Genomic DNA, 21,242 nt, shown 5'->3' on the forward strand with positions numbered 1-21,242 from the left:
ACCCTCTAGACAGCAACACAGTTACCACAATCGAGACTCAGAAAGCAAGTAAAATAACAACTTTTATCAGTAAAATATTTAATTTATTGTTTCGCAACAGCAACGGTAACCATGGAATATAACAATTCCTTCCTACCTTTCTGGACCTTGAACATGACAGTTGCATTGCAGTCTATGCAGGGTTTTCGAATTTCATCAAAAATATCTAAATTAGTTTTCCCTAGATAAACTAAGGTCTAAAACAACATGAGGGTAAATAGCCATTTTTTGGTGAACCGTCCCTTTAAGCACACAACTGAAACACTTGTTAGGTCAAAAAAGAAAACAGTACTAATTTACTGAAAGTACTTGAAAGACATGTAAACCAGAAAAAAACGCTACTTTTTAAAAGTTTATTTATTTTTTCACATCTCCAATGTAGTTTTATTGGAAGATAAGATGACAAAAGGCACAAATTCACAGTAAAAGAAATAAAAAAAAACATGACATGACAGGGTAGGGTGAAACAAATTCATAAAACATTTTTTTTTTTCATATTTCTAGAATCATTGGGTTTTAATTTTCGACAACAAATCGTGAAATCTAACAACAACGTATCTATGAGAAAGTCCTGTTTACCATGATCTGCCTTACATAATGGTAACACAAACTGTGGTGATCAGTTCATGTGGGTAGTTCCCTTTTATAAGCCACCTGTCTGTCATTCAAACACCGGCTTGGAAAAGTTTCAATCGAGTCTCCTGAGAGATGAATGGCAAACTAGTCCAAACCCCCGCCTCCACCGAAAGGGTCTTTACTCAAGTTCAAAGGTCGTGGCTTCGTTCACAGTGTAAGCTTTGAAAGGAATTTAAAAGTGAGAGATTTCTACAGCTCACGGCAAAAATACAACAACAATCGATGAATGGAAACATATTTAGACACCATCCTGCCAAAGAGGAGCGGCCGGGGATGAAGGGCGGGGCCAGTGACAGTGATGGGCGGAGTTATCTGAGAGTTCCTTTAGAGACAGTTCAAATCAATAGCTCAAAACCACCATAATTTGCCACATTCCAGTAACTTTATCCACAGATAACACCCAGCCATTACTAAACCACTAGATATAATGGTTGGGTTGATGGAATGGCTGTATGTGCTGATAGCCTGGCAGGATAGTCTGAGCTATATTTATATAGTTATATATATATTTATGTGTTCATCTACATATATTTATATACTATATACAATTTAAAACATACATCCATACATCACTTTGATTAGACTCAGGACCAACACAGTTCTGGTGTATTGGTGGTTGTATTATGACGGTAGAGATGTTTTAACACGCGCAATCTACACCATAAAACCTGCATTCATCTCTTAAGAATTCAATGGAATTTCCACGAATTTCAAGGAATTCGACATAATTCTACAAGAATAATTAACTCTTGTCAGAGTGAATTTAGGTGTGCATCAATGGATCCTGAGCATTGGCGGAAAGAAACACAGGGGTGTAAACCTCCATTTTAGTTACATGTCGGATGTCCCTCACGCGAAAACAGGAAACACTGAAAACTTCAAACGCACATACATCCATACACACATCACGTTACTAAGAAAAGACTGATTTAAAAACCCATACTCAACCCATTTCACCTTCCTTGCCCAATTCCATATCAATAAAACTAGGAGCGATTGGAAGTGAGAGTATATTTGTATTAAAGTCCTAATGACGCAACATTCTGAGAGGGAATGTCTACACTTCTAAAGTCACTATCTCACATCATGTATGTCGACTGGAAGGGTTTGTGAAAGGAGGTATTATTGCTAATATCTGGATAAATGTCTTTATCCTCAAGACAAGTTATAAAAGGGGAAGTGCGATAATCAATCCTTCAATAAAGTGGAAAGGAGGTGAAACAAAAATGAATTTATACATATATAAAATATGCGCACAACGTAAAATATCCTTCTTGAGCACCTCATCTGGAAGCGACTAAATAGTCAGGGGAAAAAAAATTATTATATCTTAGTAATAAACCTTTTATGAAAGACTGAAAGGTTTAACGTCGCCTCTTCAAGTTCTTTCAAAGACAGAAAAGGGCGGAGCCTGAACTTGTAAACCAATCAAAAACAACGGAGGGTGGGAAACTACTGTACACCTTTTTTTTTATTTTTTATAAAAATAAATAAATGAATTGACTAAAATAGCACACGCAAGGAAACTGTGGAAGAAATGACAATGAAACCATTAATATTGACCGATTAACAAACAGCAATACTTTTAACTTCAGCTTACTTCAAAAACGTGATACTGTTCGATCAGCTTATTATAATAAACTCTGTGTTTTGCATTTAAATTTGCGCCGTACTTGCAGTCCATGATGCGTGTTACAAATAAATGAATGGTCAGGATGACACGACTGTGATTGTACAGTACTACACTATAAAGAGACACACTTCCACCTCGGATCAGCTGGTAAATAGGTTCAAAAGTGGGTAAAATGAAATTAAAACATACAGCAACAAAAACAAATCACTACAGATTGAAACAAAATGATTCAAACTGGCTTGGTCCGCAAAAAAAAGAAAAAAGAAATAGAAGAACAGTTACTTATAAACCCTGTTTATACATCTGTCACAATAATTCCACTGCCAATAGATATTCTGAATATATATATATACACACAAATATCATCTGCTTTACATTAAACTCATCTTAAAACACAATTCTGCCGGGCTCCAGATATTAAGGTAATGATCTGACATCATAAATGACGAACTGCTGATCGTCTCTGTAGTTAAGGTAGGTAGACTTAATAAACTGGGCATGACGTTAGAACCGGTATAATAGCCTAAGTAACTAGTCAATGTGCTCCACTGTCAGACTGAAAGGAGGATATGGAGGATGCTCAGGACAAACAGCCACCAAAAGGGCTGGATGAAGGACTTTGATTACGATTAAAAAGACATGTTGCTTTGATTTGAATGAGGGGAGGGATGCTGCTGGTCTCCAGTAGTTCAGGTCTGATCTGAGAAAAACTCACAGGAAATGACATGACAGAGGGAGAGAGCAAGAATATTCAATTAATTTAAAGGTTAAACATCACAGTTATGTTCAGAATAGTTCACTAAAGTGCTACTAACTGAATACAATTTTTGATATATTTCTTGTAGTCTTACATTCTATTGATAAAAAAAAAAAAAAAAAAAAAAAACGTTTCAAATCAACAGATTAGAATGATTTCTGGGGGACACTGTGATGCTGAAGACTAGAGTAATGATGGTAAAAATTATTTAAAGTATAATAATATTCCATATTACTATTTCGACTGCATTATACATCAAATGAATGAAAATGCATGTTTACTTTATTTTTATTTCATTTCTCTTAAAAAAATTTTTTCATTTTTGGCAGTCTACTCATAAATTATTCATCATAGAGATTGTGGCTAAAAAAGACAAATTCGGTTCATTCAGCAATAAAAGCTATTCGATGCACTGTGGGAGTACTCTATGCATACCGAAAATCTGCATGCTGCACATACTATACTCTCGACATAGTGAATGTGAACATGCTGTCCCAAACACAGCCTATATATCTACACAGTTCATGCAGTAGGATGTGCTAAATCATTTTCAAGTCCTCACTTGCTGTTACGTGACGTTAGGGGGCGCTAAAGGTTGTGAAATACCTTTATGAACAGCAGCATCCAGGAATACAGAGCAGCTTCAATCTTCAAGAGCCACCATGCCTTTGACTGGATCCTTCACTCTCATCTGGAAGACACCAATGAAAAAACAAGCATTCGAAAAGCTCCTTGTGGAAGACGAACGCGATCTAAGAAAGCGATCCTAATTACAGATCACTTGTGGCAGTTAAGGAGGAGACACCGATTTCTGGGATAGCCCTGCAAGTATGAGAAACCCGGGGATGCCGCCAATACATGACGTCGCTCATTCCCAGAAGGGCACCTGAGTGAGCTGAACTGTGACCTGCTCGCTCTGCTGCCCCTTTTGTTCGCAGTGACTGGACCTCATTATGGGCTACATTCAATTATTCATCCGCCTTGTTACACGTAATTGTCTTTTCGCGGTGGGAAAATGTGTGGCGAGCCGAAGGCCACACTCAAAACAGAACACAAACTCGATCTCACGACAAATGAATTCAGCTGTCTGTACTCTACAAGACAATATCTAGGAGCAAGTATTTTGTTTGGCTGACTGGATAAAATTCATCACTGCTATATAAAAGCTGAGTAAATGTAAATCTGCTGGAGGACATCTCCTCTGACCTCATCCAGTTCCTTCCTGGTCTCTTCCTCCATTCTGCGGATGTCGTCCATGTTCAGCTCGATCCATTTATCAATCCAACAGAACAGCTGCCGGTGGAAATTAGTGAACAAACGCTTCTCTTGCTGTTAAAGGGAGAAAGGGGTACATGGTTCATTTTGGAAGGTGAATGGAATTTATTCGCGAGGATGGAATTTTTATGATGGAGATTTGAGACATTTTGAGTTCTGAATGTTGCTTTGCGGATGTTTTCTTAGTATGATAACCTGTTGTATGCCAAAAGATCAAGAGAATTTTGGTTTCTCAGGTTATGACCCCTGTAGAATTTTTGGTCATATCATTTATTCATCCTTAAATATTTCCAAACCCGTATGAACGCAAAGGAAGACATTTTGAAGAAAGTTTGTAAGCGGGTTGTTTTGGTCCCCATTGACTCCCACAATAGAAAAAAATACTATGGTGGTCAGTGGTGACCCAAAACAGGCTGGTTACAAACTTTCTTCAAAATATCTTCTTTTGTGTTGAGCAGAAAATTCATACAGGTTTGGAACTACTTGAGGGTGAATAAATTACGACAGAATTTTTGGCCAAACCTTTAACAACTGTATTATTAATAACTGTTTTAATATGATTAAATGTATAATTTATTCCTGTGATGCCAAAATTGAATTTCCAGCAGCAATTACTCATTCTTCTGTGTCACGTGATCCTTCAGAAGTCATTCTAATATGTTTGGTGCACAAGAAACATTTCTTATTATTCTTATTCGTGTTATTGTTCTGCATAATATTTTTGTGGAAACTGTTACATTTTTTTGACAAATATGACGTTCACAAGAAGATAATATCTTTAAAATATATATATATTTTTTTACTATTACAAATGTCTTGTATACAGCCAGAAGAAAAGAGGGACAAAAAAGCAAGTCCTCTCAGTAAACCTTTATCTTGCACAGATGAATCATAGACGATCAGAGCAGGAACATTAAATTTGATCTCATGTCCACTTGAATAAACTCTTTAATCAAACAAATACGCTGTACATGTTTCACACTGACCTTTTGAATAAAGTTTTCCACTTTGTTTTGCAGGCCCCACCACTTGAACTTGACAGTAACCAGTTTGTAGGCACACATGTGTGGGCAGTCTGTCTTTTTAGGTAGCTCTTTCTACACAGACCCAAAAATCCATTAAGCATTTGGACATATTTTCCCATTAATAAGCTTCCCACTCATACATCAGCCATGCACTTACTACATTTACACGCAAGCACGCAACCATTAGTGGTGCATTAAAATACATCACCTTCCAATCTGGACCAAGCGGCCCTCTTCCGGTCTTTACAGACTTATACTTGGTGGGGTCTTCCTCTGGTTTATAGTCCTACAGAGGGATAATCAGATTAGAAAGTAACTGGATGAGGTAGTTATTTTAACTAAGTGCAGCTCACCTTTGGCTCCACCTGACTTCGGTCTGCTATGTCTATGTACACCACGTCCACCTTCTTCCAGGTGTCTGGGTCTAGACCGTGAACCTGTACAAACAGTCATGCTTGAGAACACGGTTGTCAGGTTTGGCACAAAAATCGTGGAGGTCACTCGCAAATGATCTGCTATACTCACATTATCCTGCTGTCCCATGTCGGGTTTGTGCCACGTCTCGATCTTGATGAGGAAGTTTTCTTTCATATACTCATTCTAAAAACACAGATAATCAATGAACAAAATGACAAACCATAACTGATGGACAGGCTCCGCAGTGACATACTGACGCCTGTCCTCTCTCCTTTCACTCCAGCTAAAGTTACTGTCTCATCTTTCACTCAAACAGTAAGTGTTTGTATGTGCTTGTGCTGTACATCTACATGTTCAACATGCATTGTTGCAGAATAACTAGTTTTTTTAAATAACCAGTCATTTAAGTACTAAATAAACGTAGCTGTATCTTATCCAGTTACTGAGAAAACGTGCAATTACTTAATGATTCTACATCTGAATATTTATTCATGTTTCTTATTACGGTTTTAAATCTGTAACCTCACAACAATCTCAGACATGACAAGTGATGAAGTCCGATTTTGCGGTGTCTGGGATTAAATTATCGTTTTAATTAAAGAGATTAAGGATTTTGAAAGTCTGTTTAGTACCGCTGCAAGGTTAACCCCGTCTCTTTGGAAATATTAGAAATGTTTTCAACTGTTAATCGAAGTATCAAAAAATATTTAATTAGAAAAGTGATCAGGGTAACTTGTAATCCGTAACCTATTACATTTAAAAAAAAACCTTCGCAACATGTTTGTTTGTTCATAGGACAAGCTGTACTAGAAAAAGACTTTGTGTACTTGCAAATAGTGTATACTTACAGTAATTACTGACGGGAGATGCAGGACAGATAATAGGGCAGAAAAAGCATGATAAAATATAAATTAGATCATCAATGTTTCAGAAAACATCACATCTCATTAAAGATCAGTCTTAGCGATGATAATTCCATTCACTTCGTGCAACTCTGTTAGATAATGAAAGATGTTGTTTTACTCTAATGCTGTTTTGGAGGAAAATGTGTGATTCTATATTTGTGTGTCTATATTTGAAAGCAGACTTAAACAATTCTGACTACTTAATGTCAGCATGAAATTAACTGCAAAAAATCACTCTTTTTTATTTCTCGAATGCGTTATATGTATTCATCTGTGCATGCTTTATTGTTAGCATTTTCAGTTTTAAACCCTCCACAATCAACCCCACAAACTCCCACATCACCGACCCGGGAATCCAATCAACAACCGATGGAGTATTTTATTTTTTAATAATCTGTTGTGCATCACAATACAGAAGAAATTGTCTATCGCTATTTCCATTTTATTGCAATTTTACGATCTATCATTTCTTCATTTTACAAGGTAAAATGAGGTAAAATTAGGAGGTCAAATGCTGTAATTTGCAATCTATACATTTTTTTTAAACAGATGTTTGGATCTTTTCCTGTGAAGCAACTGTAGAAGCTAGAGCTCTTGGCTCTTATTGAATACCTATGACGCACTACAATGTTACTGTACCTGTAGACACCTTCACTTGGTCAAATTGTGGAAAAATATTTTTTTTCATTCTAGCAACTTGCTGACATTTCGCAAATAGTGTCAGACAAATCATTTTGTTATACAATATTTAAAAAAAAATTAGTACAGCTAAAACTTGCCATATCAACTTTTTACATTTATTCAAAAACAAAACTGTAGACTTCAAAGTGTTTTAAGCCCTGCAGAGAGATTTTGAAGTATCCCGATAACAGACTTGAGTAGGAATAGGAAGTCTGTCGTCTATATGGCTGTGAAAATGATGTGAAGGGAATGTGTCAGTATAATCTCAGTTTCCTGTGCTGTAACTCCACTCCTGCTCAGCTCAAACAGTGAATTATTCAGTGCCCACAATCGCAGCGACAGAGAAAGAGACAGGGAGAAACAGATAGGAAGACAAAATAATAAAAAAGCAAGAGGAACGAGAAGAACACGAGAAGAAATTTTGCTTCTAAGTGTGTGTGTGTGTGTTACCTGTGCGGCAGTATGGGTAGGCGTTCCAAGCTTTCTCGTGAATGTTCAGCGCTGATGCTGGTGCAAGCATTCGTACAAATGACGGGACTTTACTGTAAAAAGCAAGAATGCAAATGATTAGTCAACTATAGTCAAAATAAACAGAAATGTGTTGTTTTTGTGAAAATACTTTCTCCAAAACTTTGCTCTTTTGTTGGAGAAATTTAACCACTTCAGCATAGCAACAGTGGCTCAACCAATGGTGTAAGTTTAGGGCGGGGCTATATGTTTGTCTGTCCAATAACAGCCAAGGGAGGTATTTTGGAAATCTGTTTTAAAGCATTCATTATTTTAACTTTTTTTTAAGTTACATTGCACCCTTTCACCTCAAAGTCAAGCACAGCATCATAAAAGTGCGAAAAAGCTTTATGCATCCTTTATATGAATATATAAAAATTGATCGTTTTTAATGCACAATACATCATTTTTACGGTGCTTTTTGAGTTTAGCTGTTAATTATACGCAACAGGATATTCTGCTAAACGTATATTTGTGGAAGATAAAAGACACACTGGTTTAGAATGTGAGGATGTGTAAATGATGAACCTATTTTTAGTGCACTATTTTTAATCTTAACATTAATCTAGCAGTAGCACGCTCACGTGTCTGTGGGTTTGTGTAAGTGTGAGTACCTCTGCAGGTGGTAGATTTTGTGTGTGTACTGTCCCTTCTCTCCATCCTTCTCATAGGGTTCATTCTTCAACACCTCCACACCCTCTCCTCCACCCGTCTCGTTCTTACTGGCCTCCGCTACGGAGTACAGCTGCCCGACCTGATACTGTTATTAACACACACAAATTCCACAATCTCAAACTTCAAAAGCTTGTTTTTATTCTAATATGAGGCATGTTTGGACGCTACTGTCTATTAATCCTGGTTTCTCCTCTATCTCACTCTGCCTCCCTCCCACTCTCTCTCTCTCTCTCTCTCTCTCTGTTTACTTCCTCTTCTGTTAATCTGTGATGAATAAACAAGAGCTTATTTCATATCTTAATCACATATATGCATGTAGAGATTAGTATAGTACAGTATAGAATATATTAGAATATAAACACATGCATGCAATTCACAATATACATTTGACATATGGGTTTTAATGGGCATGACAATATAAAAAGAGAAAACCATATTATGTTGCATTTTTTTCAGAGATGCAATAGAAGATCCATTTTAGGCGGGGGCCATCCCTTATGGGGCCCTATGCAGAATTTTATTTAGGGGCCCCTCATTGCTTGTACATTCACACAAATCTAACACACCCATGATCAGTTTTGTTTGGTGTAACGTTGCTTACATCATACTATTGTTTGCCTGGTATGGTTTTACTCTTCTGTGATTTTTATTTTTATTTTATTGTGACAGTTGCAAACACAGTTACAATTGTGGTCAGGCGGTAAATTGCAATTAACAATGTTGCTTAATGTATTAAATGGCATACTTAACGTGGTGTACTGAAAAGTAGCCAAATAAACCAGCAGCAGTGCATTTACAGAACATTTTATTATAAGTTAGAATAAATGTTAACAGCAGCATCTGTAAAATAACAAGTCTTGACCTATATCTAGCTAACTGATGCATGATATTGGAATATAATAATGGAATAGAATATATAAAAATGTAGGCTAAGGTAAATAATGTTAATCTGGTATCGGTTTATGAAACGGAAGCTTATTTTTATTACAAAAAAAACATACCCAGGAAAATTGCTTTTTACGCAGAAGACAAAAAGTTTCATCAAGTTATATTATAAAATATTATATATTATAAAATATATTATATTATAAAATGTCTGTTCGCTGATGCTTTGATGTTCAAACAAAAAGATACCCTACCTTGACTATGAGGTCTGGTCTGAACTCATCAGATCCCAAAAGCAACTATGGTCGTAAGTTCTGTCACTACCAATAGAGTTCAATGGAAATGAGGAGAACGACCACAGTTAGACCGATGAAGATAATAGCTCACTCAGGCCGGAACTAAATTAAGATGGTTTTGTCTATCAGCTATCACAGACAACTATGTAATTCTGACAGGAATCTCAGGATAGCCTGATTTAAGAAAGAGGATTTTACAAAAGTAGGGGTGTGACGATATCTTGGCGATATCCTCGCGATAGTGGTATGATGAAGCGTGAGGGAGAACCAATGTTATACCGTGTCTACACCGATCGTGAACAGCACAACAAATCTCCGACAGAAAACTGCTGCTGCGTTCTATTTATGATGTGCTGACACAAATTCTAAATGGCTTTCAATGTTCGTTTTATCATGTCCAGTGTAGGCAGACTTAAAGCGGGGTATTCCATCCGATCTCGTGCACAGCCGCATCCGCACACTTCTCAAAGTACACCCAATCACGGACCAATGCGGACGGACGAGCTCGACACATGCGCAATGCCACCTACTTGACTTGCTCTTTCAGTATATCTCTCCTGATGGCCAGGTATACTTTGGCCTTTAAGCTGTCACGGTGCATCGTCTGGTGTAGACAACTTTGTTTTGGTATTCGGTCCAACTCTGTTTTCTTTTTTCTTTTTTTTTGAATATACTGACTTATATTGGTGTAATTTATTTATACTATTTGTATTTTTTTTGTGTAATTACTTGCCTGTCAGTTTATTTTCTCATGTTGTTTATTACTGCAAGTAAATGCACCTACATTTTATTGAATAAAATACAATTTTCCTATATATTTTATCATTGAGGGTTTATTTAAAAAAAATCTAAAAAATCGTTCTCTTGGGATAAGTGTCTCATCACACCCCTATAAAAGAGTGGGTAGACTGGGTAGACTTTTATTATTATAGGATGGATGTGTACACACACTTCTGACACACATTAATGTTCAGACTCAGACAATAACAAAAGTGAATTAAATAAGCATTTTTGACAAACCTCTTTAAATAAACATTTTTGCTGAAACATTTTAATAAAGAAAAGAACTGCTTCCACTATAAAGAACATAGTTTTTCGTGGAACCATCAATTCCAGTAATGAACCTATTTTAAGAGTGCAGATTGGGTGTGTTAGACTAGAGATTTAGTGTCCTGACACGCGTTCACTGTCAGCAGCATGTACTCATAGTCAAAGCTGAGCCAGCAGCAAAGGCTCAAGCTAAAACACCCCTAGAATCTTACCTAGAAACAGCCCGACTGTTTAAATGCGAGCATTCATCCCTAAACACAGCATCAATCACACCTAAGTGTGTGTGCGTGTGTGAGAGAGAGAGTGAGAGAGAGAACAGAAAAAAGAAAATGACGACACAAAGCAGACTGCCTATTTATACCAGTTGGCACCAGAGAATGACAGATAGAGGAGAAAAGGGAAGAGAAAGAAAGAGAGGGAGGAGAGTGAGGTGACACACTCCAGTTCAGAGACAAGGATGTATGGATACAAAAATACATAGATGTATAGACAATAGATGGATGGATGAATTTCATGCTTCCTGACTGTGTAGTGTGTGGGACTATGTGTGTGGTTCTGTATCTACATGCAGTGTCATCATTCCTCTTCCAATCAGAAATTTCCTCTGTCCTCTCAGCCAATCAGAGGCCAGTAGCAGAATGCGTCACTTTGCAGCACTCTATGAGAATCCAACCTACATCACACATTATCATCCCACTCTTTCTGCAGACCACACACACACACACACACACACAGCATAAGACAGGGTTTCATCTGCAGCGGATGTGCTATTTTTTGTATTAGTGTGCCATATATCTATTTTTAAAGTGACACCGCATAAAACTGCGATCTTTTTGAATGAGCAGCATGTGATGTGTGTAGGCTACACGAGAGTATGCTTAAGCCCTGATTATAGTTCACTGATGGTGATGGACGGGCTAAAAGATGTGAGCTCAGACTAATCGACAGGCTAACAGAGGGAAAGGATGTCTCACGCGCCAGCCAGTCTACAATGACAGACAGTTTATGGTCTTTGTGTGTGTGTGTATGATTATAAACAGGAAGAGGAAGAAGGGTAGAAATAAGGGAGTGTCATAAGGGGGCATAAACTGCCCAGCTGCCCTTAAGCAAGTAAGCTTTCTTAATCCATCATTCCCTGCTGAATGAATGGACTCCAGGAATAGCATTTTGCCCTCTTGCTTTAAACAACATCCGCCAAATAAAATGTGTCTCTAAGGCTCCTGAAAGCAGATGAAGGATCAGGGCTTTAATTCATGTGAGCTTATCTGACAAGAGCTGCTCTCTGCTCTCAGCGCTCAAAAGAAAGTCGATTGTCATTATTTATTCGTATCTGCAAACATTTAGACTAATGACCGGTGTGATTCCGGGAATCTGATGAATATATGAAGCACAAAGGGCCAAATCTGCAAGGAAAGGAATTAATATCATGACGTGGTTTTGTGGGGTTTTTTTTAGTTCAGTCAACAATATGTTGACCAAATGTTGAGTAAAATATTGTTCAATTAGTCCATTAACCGGGGTATACAAATAAAGATTTTCAACTACATTTTAAAGAATGGTTATTTGACTTTTAATTGCTTGCTTTGTTAGCTGTGCCAGTATGTGGCGACAAGTGACTTCCTTTTTGTGTGAGTTTGAATCATCCGGTTAATCAACTAATTCATTTAAGGTAATTACTTACCAGTAGGTCTTCCAAAAGCTTTATTTGTCTTCGGAAGACAATTTAAGATATTTCGGATGAAAACCTGGAGGCTTGTGACCGTTTCACTGATGGCAGTAAATAGTAAATAACGCTGTCCACGTCCAGAAAAACTATGAAAGACATCTTTAAAATAGTCCGTCTGTCATCAGCGGTTCAACCGTAATGTTATGATTTTGTTTGTTTTTGTATGTAAAGAAAACAAAAATAAAAACTTTATTTATCAAACGTCACGGTAGCGCCACTTTGGAGAATTTATGCTTTGAATTGAATGGAAACTGACACAAAAAAGCGCGAGCGTAGGCTGACGCTAATGACAAAATTTTCATTATGTGGTGGAGTAACCCTTCAAGCGAAGAAAAATTTAGCATGTCATTGAATCATTCACTCAACCGATTCATTTTAAAAACACTCTGAGATGCACATTGCTTTTGCATTGACTTTGTTTAGGATTGTTACACTGGCGTGTATAAGTAGATCACAATATTGTGCCTAAAAGTACTTAATTTTACATGTTCGAATTTTCACGTACAATGTGCAAGCCTTCTGGTGTCAGACGATTCCAGTTATTTTTGGTGTACAGTAATATAGTTACGTAATGTTTATTATCACATTATTTTATTATCATAATCATAAAGGTTTACTGCACTGGTGTTCTAATTGTTTTTATATATATATATATATATATATATATATATATATATATATATATATATATATATATATATATATATATATATATATAAGTCTTGAAATGAAATCTTAAGCACTGGTAGGAAATAGCTTACTTCCATATTGAAATGAAAGTTGATATTAGCTTCTTTTTTATTGAACTTTTTAAATTCCAATCAATATTGTAATTGCAGTCTTGCTGAAACGATGGCTTTCTTGCTTGTGATACTGCTTATAAGAATACTTGGTTTATACGACATTTACAAACACTGCAGCGAAACAATGCTTCTCAAAATCGACATATTCATCTGGGTAAGCCTCTATGAATTATAGATCATCCTTTATAAATGAAACGGCTTCCCTCAAATGTCCATTTTCTGGGAAGGGGCACTGAAGCGGCCAATCATATTTTATGTGTGATCTCTTTATTGCTAATGACAGCATTTCAACAATAAGGATCATTACTCCGAATACACTAATCAATGAAAATGATGATGAAAGAGCGAAACTAGATATGTTCACCCAACCTTGGTTCATTCAACTCAATTTAAATCTAATCTGCTCAACATCCATTTAATTGTGCATTCTTAATGAATGAAATGCAACGGCTCTTTTTTAACCTTATAAACCCCACTGGGTGCTAGGAAGAGACTTTGACCTGAGAGGAAAGTCTTGCATTAAAATGTCTCGTCCTAGACACATTTTATGTGACAGAACTGATTAGACTATTATCTAAATGGATCTTGGCTGACAGTACTGTTTTTTTGGAGAATATGCTGAGGTATGTAAAAATGAGTGCAGATGAAAAGAGAGGCCTCACAAGGTGGAAGCAGCCCTTTAATTTGCATAATCTGGCCCAGATAAGGGTTTGTCCCACAGGGCAGATCCCACATGCTCGTGTCAGTCCAAAGTTACTAGGAAATTACTAGGATACGATTTATAAAGACATGAACAGCTGGAGTCAGGTAGTATAAAGGCAGCTGAGGTGATTTACGTGATCAGATGTTTAATCATGTGACTGGATCTTAAAAGGAATAGTTTATATATAGCTGAAATGTGCTGGAAACTCACCCACAGGCCATCATTTGCTCAGCAGTAGATGGCGAATGGGTGCCAAAAGGGCTGATGAAAACATCGCAATAGTCCAAAAAGTAATAAACATGACTCCATTTCATGATTGATATCTTCTGAAAAGCTGAATGTATGTAAAAAGACGAATTTATCAAAGCAGTTTAACTAAAAACTCTTCCCATTTGTCAGACATATTTGTTTAGAATTGCTTTGGGCTGTTTTCGCTTGTAAACAGTGCTTGTTCTTTGCGTATTTCTCACCTGATTCGAATTCATCAATTTTTTTCGGTGGAAAGAAAGAAAGAAAGTATGGCTTTTGGAAAAAATATGCTTAGTGCACATGATTACTCTCCTCGTGCTGATTACATTTAATAGCTTACATTAAAATAACCCATTAGCCCAATGACCCATTACAGTAGTGTCCATTATGAAAAGTACAGTATCCTGTTGTTGTTGTTGTTTGTTTGTTTTTCACTACTCCTCTTTTAAAATTTGCACACTACAAAAATTGGTAGGGATCACTGACATCGTGTCCTGAAGGTACCTGGGAAGTTGGCCTTTCTTTTTTTTTTTGACTGTGCATAATGTGACTCTTCACATATTAGATTAATCATAAAATATGTTGGCTAGCATGCAAATCTGGTCAGCATGCTAAGTAATGTTTTTATGCGATCATTCTCACGCTGAATGCTTTCTTCAGGAGCCTGATGATTGTGCGCTGACCGAGTGGCATGCTCTGCTGAAACAATAACACCGGTTGTGGGTTTGAATCCAGTGTGGCTTAAAAATCCTAACAGTGTTTTGTGCTTTTGAGAAAAATAGAGCTTTTGACTGTTTGGTGTGCTGTGCTTTGATGAGCATACTGTAATTGCAACTATACTAATGAACTGTTTCTTATAAACGCGTCTTTTCACTTCACAGGATGCTATTAAGAAGACTGGAGTCGTGTGAATTATTGTGATGTTTTTCATCAGTCGTTTGAACCCTGGCAGCACCCATTCACTGCAGAGGTCCATTACGAAGCAAGTAATGCTAAATTTCTCCAAATCTATTCCTTTAAAGCTGCAGTATGTAGTATTTGCTAAACTTGACAACAGAACTCCAACCGTCAGTCATCGTTTAGGAAAAAAGGAACGCTTGGAGAAAAAAGAATATTCTGATTCTGATTAGGGTCAGAAATGACGCACCGTGCCTTTAACGCTCAAAATAAACTGATCATCTTAGCGATTGTCGCTTTCCAATTTTGCCACCTGAAGCATAAACACGAAAGTCTCCGTTTTTTAACAGATCGCAAAAGTGCTCGAGCCTAGACGACGAGAAAAGCCGAGAGAAAGAGAAGCAGAAGGAGGGGGTATCAGGTAACTCGTTAGATATTCACGACCAGATCGCTGAATAGAATGACACGCTAGAGGATCATGGGAAATGAGAAGACCGGGAGACTCAGGGAATGCTCAGTCTGAACGGGGCCAGAGGAAAGAATGAGAGACAGAGAGGAAGCAAAGATGTGAGAACTGCTGACAAGGCCAAAAGCACAGCTATTAATATTGGCGCATACTGAGAGAAGTGATGCATTAGTGTTTCTGCACGGGCTGTATGGGATCAAACAGCATGAGAGGAGAAAGATTCATCCTCTTGCTGAGATAACTGAGTCATAAGTGACTGAATGACAGAGCGGCGTGCAGATCTGTGGCTTAGTGCACATGGAGAGCATCACCAAGCTGCATCGTGATTCCTCTGCTGTCAAAACCGGCTAAGACTGAGTCATCTGAACCCAACACATGCAAATCAGCGATCGACACCGCGCACACACACACACACACACACACACACACACACACGAAACAATGTTTGGATTCAGTGTCATTACCAGCGTTCACTGCATGCTGTACACAAACACACACACACACACACACACTCAATTTGCACTTACCTCCTCCACAGAAATCGGTAGGATCACTCGACTGCGAGAGAACAAGAAAAACAAATTATTTCAAATCCACCAATAATATTTAAACTGACAGTCATTTTTCTAATAGCTGCATTTATTAATTAAAACAGTAAGAAAGAGTAATATTGTGAAATACTATTAAAATCTGTTTTCCCTTCTCATATATTTTGTGTAGATTAATTATTCCATTTTTTTTTACTGTTAATTAATTAAACATTTCTTTGTGAAAACTGTGTTTTCCTTCCCAAGGTTTCTTAGACGAATAGAAAGATTCAAATATTTTGAAGCATTTATTCGAAATAGTAATTTAATAACATTTTTTTTACGGTTATGTTTGATGAATTTAACAAGCCCTTGCTGAATCAAATGCTCGATTTCTTTTACGAAACCTAAACTTTTGAACGGTATACATATATTTTAATATAAAACATGTACTGTATATAAAAATACAATATATAAATATATACAAAAAATATGTTTTTAAAAATAACTTAAACGTAAAGCCATCTTCACACTTCTTCATTGCTTTTTGAATATTTATCGAATCGCCAACAGTTTCTAATGTGCGACATTAGAAACCGCCTCTACTCTCCGTTTCAAAGCAGTTTAGTTGTTTTTCCATTTATTTTCATCTCATCTCATATTCCTAATAAACCAAAACTTACAGCGCTTACGAAAATAACAGAGAAACTCTAACAAAATCTCTGCATCGGGGACCTCCTTGTCTTTGTCTCTTCAACACATGTTATATTTAGCAGCTTAAAGTATCGAAATACAAAATGAATCCGTTCATATTAGCAAACCTATAAAAGCTATTCCTTGTCGAGCACATCTCTGATATCTGTGTACTGTTTCTGGATGGTGCTTGGCAGCGTACCAGACTCCGTGCAGCTCACATATATAATCAATACTTCTCAGGAGTAAGACAACACCACTACTGCGCTCCATTCCAGCACAGCTCTCTCATTATCCGCCTTATGACATGAACACACACACACACACACACACACTCAGGACCGTCTACATCTGACTTATGAGGGCTTCTCTGACACGAAGCATGAAGGACGAGGTTCACCTTTAATGTCTGACTTTATGTAGCAGTCCATGCTTTAACGAGAACAAGTGGTTAGCGTGTTTCTGATATGTTTACTAGAAAACAAGTCAAAAATACTGATGATTTTGTAGTGTAAAGTCACTCCGTGAAGCAATTTCCGTCCTCGCCGCATATCAGATGCTTTAGAAACTCAACGGGAAGTCTCGCTATTTATCGAACGCCGTGGTAGCGCAGGTGTGTTTTACTGTTTGCTGTTAGCATCTGCTAATAGCAGGAGTCACCTTGCCCTCTTGAGTGCTGCCCGTGTCCTGAACAGGGACTATCGGTCACCGTGCTAGATTCGGTGTCTCGTGTGCTCTGCCTCCATGACACCCAGGCTACTTTCTGCATTATAAATGCCTCTGCCCGCATGGCTGCATTTCGCTGTATAAGAAAAGCTTTACTTATTGTTTCGGTAACAAGACAATCAAGTTTACAAATGGATTGTGAAATTCAATATTCAGCTGAAAGGTCAGCGTTGCTATTTTACTAAACACATGGAAAAAAACGGCATCTGTCTAGAGATTAAAACATGATAATGTGACATTTTATATATTATGTGTTTATGGTTTTTTCCATTTCTACCATCATATTTATATATTATATGCTACCCTTGGCCTAAACCCTGAATTAATAATCACAAACCATTATTTATTCTGTGAAAAAAATGTTTTATACAAATTACGACTGTCACGAACAACTGTCAGTAAAATGTATTACGAGACATAATGATGTAGGGAGAAAACAAAAAACAAATTCTGCTAAATATAAAGATAATTACAAAAAAATAAAACTCACACTATAATTATGTCAGATGTTATTTAACTGTGTGTATTTCAGGATGCATGAAATGTAGCTATCAAATTAGTCGGCGTTCAAAAATAGTAAACATTTTATGTTCAGGATAAACGGCAGAATGAATCGTTGTTGTTAGCGAGACGGTGAAATAAACTATAGCTAAAGACCATTCCGAAAGGCCAGTGTGTTTAAGAAACACCCATATAGACTGTAATATTAAAATGACACTGAGCCAAGTGTGACTAAAATGGTCTTTATGGCAATTAAGATATGCAAGAGACCCAGCAGACACTGTGTCTGAATCCTTGGATATGAACTAGATCACAGAGCAGTGAGAAAGAGACACACAGAACAAGAGGTCACTGCTTTAGCTATATATATATATATATATATATATATATATATATATATATATATATATATATATATATATATATATATATAAAAAAGTAGACCACTGATGTCTAACATGGATATGCATAACATCCATGGATATCAAGATTTCAGTTTTTATATAAATTCCATTTCACTCCCATTTTTAAACACACTTTACCCTCGAAACCACATTTCAGGTCCAGTTATAGGTCTAAATCTTTAAGCAAACGTATTTTTAGTGTTAAAAGTTATTTTTAGTGCATTAGTGAAAGCACGAAGCACCACGGACAGCGAACCCCGAAGGACCCGAGGTGTGCAAGCATCCACTTCAGAGCCAAGAGAACCTCTAAAAATGTGCCACTGGTTTAGTTTCAAATACGAAGATGAACGTTTTTATTCATAAGCAGCACACGCCGCACGTTCTCTGCGGAACCCTCTGCGTCCCTTAAAATCTCCATGACGCGGCTGAACGTGACGTCAGGGAGGCGCGTACGACACGCGATAGCTCGCGGGTCCGCGGCGCGTCCTTATTACACGCGTCGCGTCGAAGAGATTCAGCTCGCGGCTGAGTCATTCAGAAGATGCGTGCGCGCGCGTTCCCGCACCAAAGAGCACCTCCGACGGCGGAACTGAACAGAAAGTAGAGGTATTTCTGAAGGGCAAATCAGGAAAACATGACGGTTTGCCCGTTAACCGGTGTCCCGGTCTAACCAGGTGAAGTTTACACAGTAACCAACAAAGTTTAACGTTACTCGGATGTAACGCGCGCGAACAGAAATCGACAGCAGCCGTCCGTATCTGGCGCTAAATTAACATAAACGGCTGTCGTACGGCTCTTTACGCTGGAGTGCTTTTACACCATATCAAAATTTGTTGAAAACGTCTTTGCCGTAGTTTGACGATAGGGGCGCCAAAAACTGTAAAACGTTCAAAAATTAGTTTGAAGTAATTAAAAAAACGTGCACTAGCAAAACGGATTCTAAATTTAATAAACACACCAGGTTTTTTGTTTTTTTCCAAGGACGTCAGAAAATGTTAGGATATCATCCGCGCTGTTTGTAGATGAATAGGAAGCCTACGGTTTCAGTGACCTTTATGACGGTGCCCTGTGTGTTTGTGGGCAAAGAAAGGTTATTAATATTTCAAAGGTGACTGGCGGGGGGAGGTTTGGAGTATATTATCAAGTTATAGTTAGTCGCGCGGTTCAATGAAACGTGCGCAAGGTGAACGGGACCCGGCTCTTCTGAGAAGCGCGGACGGTTTAACGCAAATGTGGATCTAGCCATTCTCACCGCCGCAAGGCGACGATTGAACGGGATGTTTCTGAAAGTATTAGTATAAATACACAGGCGCCATTTAATATCGGAACGCGGTGTGCTCAATTCGGTCCGTTTCACCTTCACGAGCGTATCAATAACACAATGAAGAGACAATTAAACTCGGTCGACGAGACAGCGGTGGCAAAACATCCCCTCAAAAGCATTTAGCTGAGTAAAAATAATAATAATAATAATATTCTGAGGTATAATAGTACAATTCTACACGTCACAGAAACGTTTCAACACGCATAAAGTGCACCGCAGGCCAAGGCAAATGGGTAAATATGCACCGAAGCAATTTGTGCATTAAATGCTTGACAAATATTTACCGGCAAGGGCTTTAAATGTGAACTGCCGGAAAGTCAAGTTTACAATGTCGCCATGGCCTCTGGTACCTGCGCTGCACGTACAACGCGGAGGATGCTCCCATCACGATCGGATCAAAAAAAAAATAACGCTGCACTTACAATTCTTTAATCAGCATTTTCCCCGGTGCTTTGTGCCTTCCGAAGGTAACGTGGTTTTGCACCCGGATGAATCCGAATAGGTGTCGAGTCCTGCGTTAGTCCCGGTGTCTCGGTCTACCCCACCTCACCCGCTTCTATGTCATTCTAGGGACCGTTTTTCTATTTCCCACAGATTCACTTCCTGATCAGGGCCGAGGGGGGCGTTAACGACAAGCCCTGATGCTGTGACATAGGAGTGATGACGTCATGGATGATGTTGAGGAAGAGGAGGGGGCGATCGTGGTCAGACTTAATGCGTTATTTAAATAAAGGGGGGAAAAAAAAACACGGGGACGACCGCCGGTGGAGGGTCTGTGGTGGTCGCTTGTGTGATGTAACAGCTGGTGGTCGCGTAGCTCTCTGTATATCAGTCAAATTACAATCTGTCACAAATTATGTAACGATAAACTGGTGCAGTCTATTTATAGCACATCTGGAGACAGATCCCACCATCCGATTATTTTCGTGTAGTTTGGCCTACAGTATGATCTGCCCTCCATCAAAGCGTTTCTCAAAGCGTGTTAAATACAGCGTGTCTCATTCACACTGTTCAGTTATATATTTTTTAAAACCAGATGTATTCGTGCAGTACACTAGAATTGTGTATGCAGCATTTTTGATCAGATTTCTAACTAATAATTAAGATGAACTCTTATAAGATCATACAAAGTCTCCTAAAGCTATGCAGATTTGTCTTTATCTGTTACTGGTCTGTCATTTAATCGCAATTATGCTTATGATTTCTGTTTTTTTAATTTTTTTTTATTTGTTAGATAAATAGTGTGATATTCAAAATTAAGTATTCAGATTAAATAATATTTGATGTAATTAAAATACCTAAATATATTTTCATGTAATTGCTCATTGTAGCAAAGTAAAAATAAAATACATTTTAAATACATATTGCTTTTACAAAATATATCCTACAATGAATAATAGACACTACTATACTGTTTCAGTAAAATAACGACGACAATGAGC

The 21,242-nt window shown here is 37.7% G+C and overlaps 1 protein-coding gene across 1 annotated transcript; it reads right to left on the bottom strand.

Moving 5' to 3' along the window:
* Positions 1–378: 378 nt before the first annotated feature.
* On the bottom strand, positions 379–20,419 carry pitpnab (phosphatidylinositol transfer protein, alpha b). The gene is made up of 12 exons (XM_043251050.1): positions 20,223–20,419; positions 16,153–16,183; positions 8,490–8,635; positions 7,819–7,910; positions 6,631–6,638; positions 5,891–5,965; positions 5,719–5,802; positions 5,574–5,651; positions 5,327–5,437; positions 4,272–4,394; positions 3,672–3,756; positions 379–3,008 (listed from the first exon to the last, which is right to left on the bottom strand). Exons 1-11 carry the CDS (start codon positions 20,237–20,239, stop codon positions 3,709–3,711), a joined length of 813 nt encoding a protein of 270 aa, XP_043106985.1. The 5' UTR covers positions 20,240–20,419; the 3' UTR covers positions 379–3,008; positions 3,672–3,708.
* Positions 20,420–21,242: the final 823 nt, after the last annotated feature.

Source organism: Puntigrus tetrazona, chromosome 10 (genome assembly GCF_018831695.1).
Source record: "Puntigrus tetrazona isolate hp1 chromosome 10, ASM1883169v1, whole genome shotgun sequence".
NCBI lineage: Eukaryota > Metazoa > Chordata > Actinopteri > Cypriniformes > Cyprinidae > Puntigrus > Puntigrus tetrazona.

Excerpts from the sequence above, each read along its gene's own strand:
- pitpnab (XM_043251050.1), bottom strand. Across the intron at positions 5,803-5,890 it reads ACATGGGACAGCAGGATAAT|GTTCACGGTCTAGACCCAGA; the intron begins GTGAGTATAGCA and ends CTGTTTGTACAG. Across the intron at positions 5,652-5,718 it reads GAAGTCAGGTGGAGCCAAAG|GACTATAAACCAGAGGAAGA; the intron begins GTGAGCTGCACT and ends ATCCCTCTGTAG.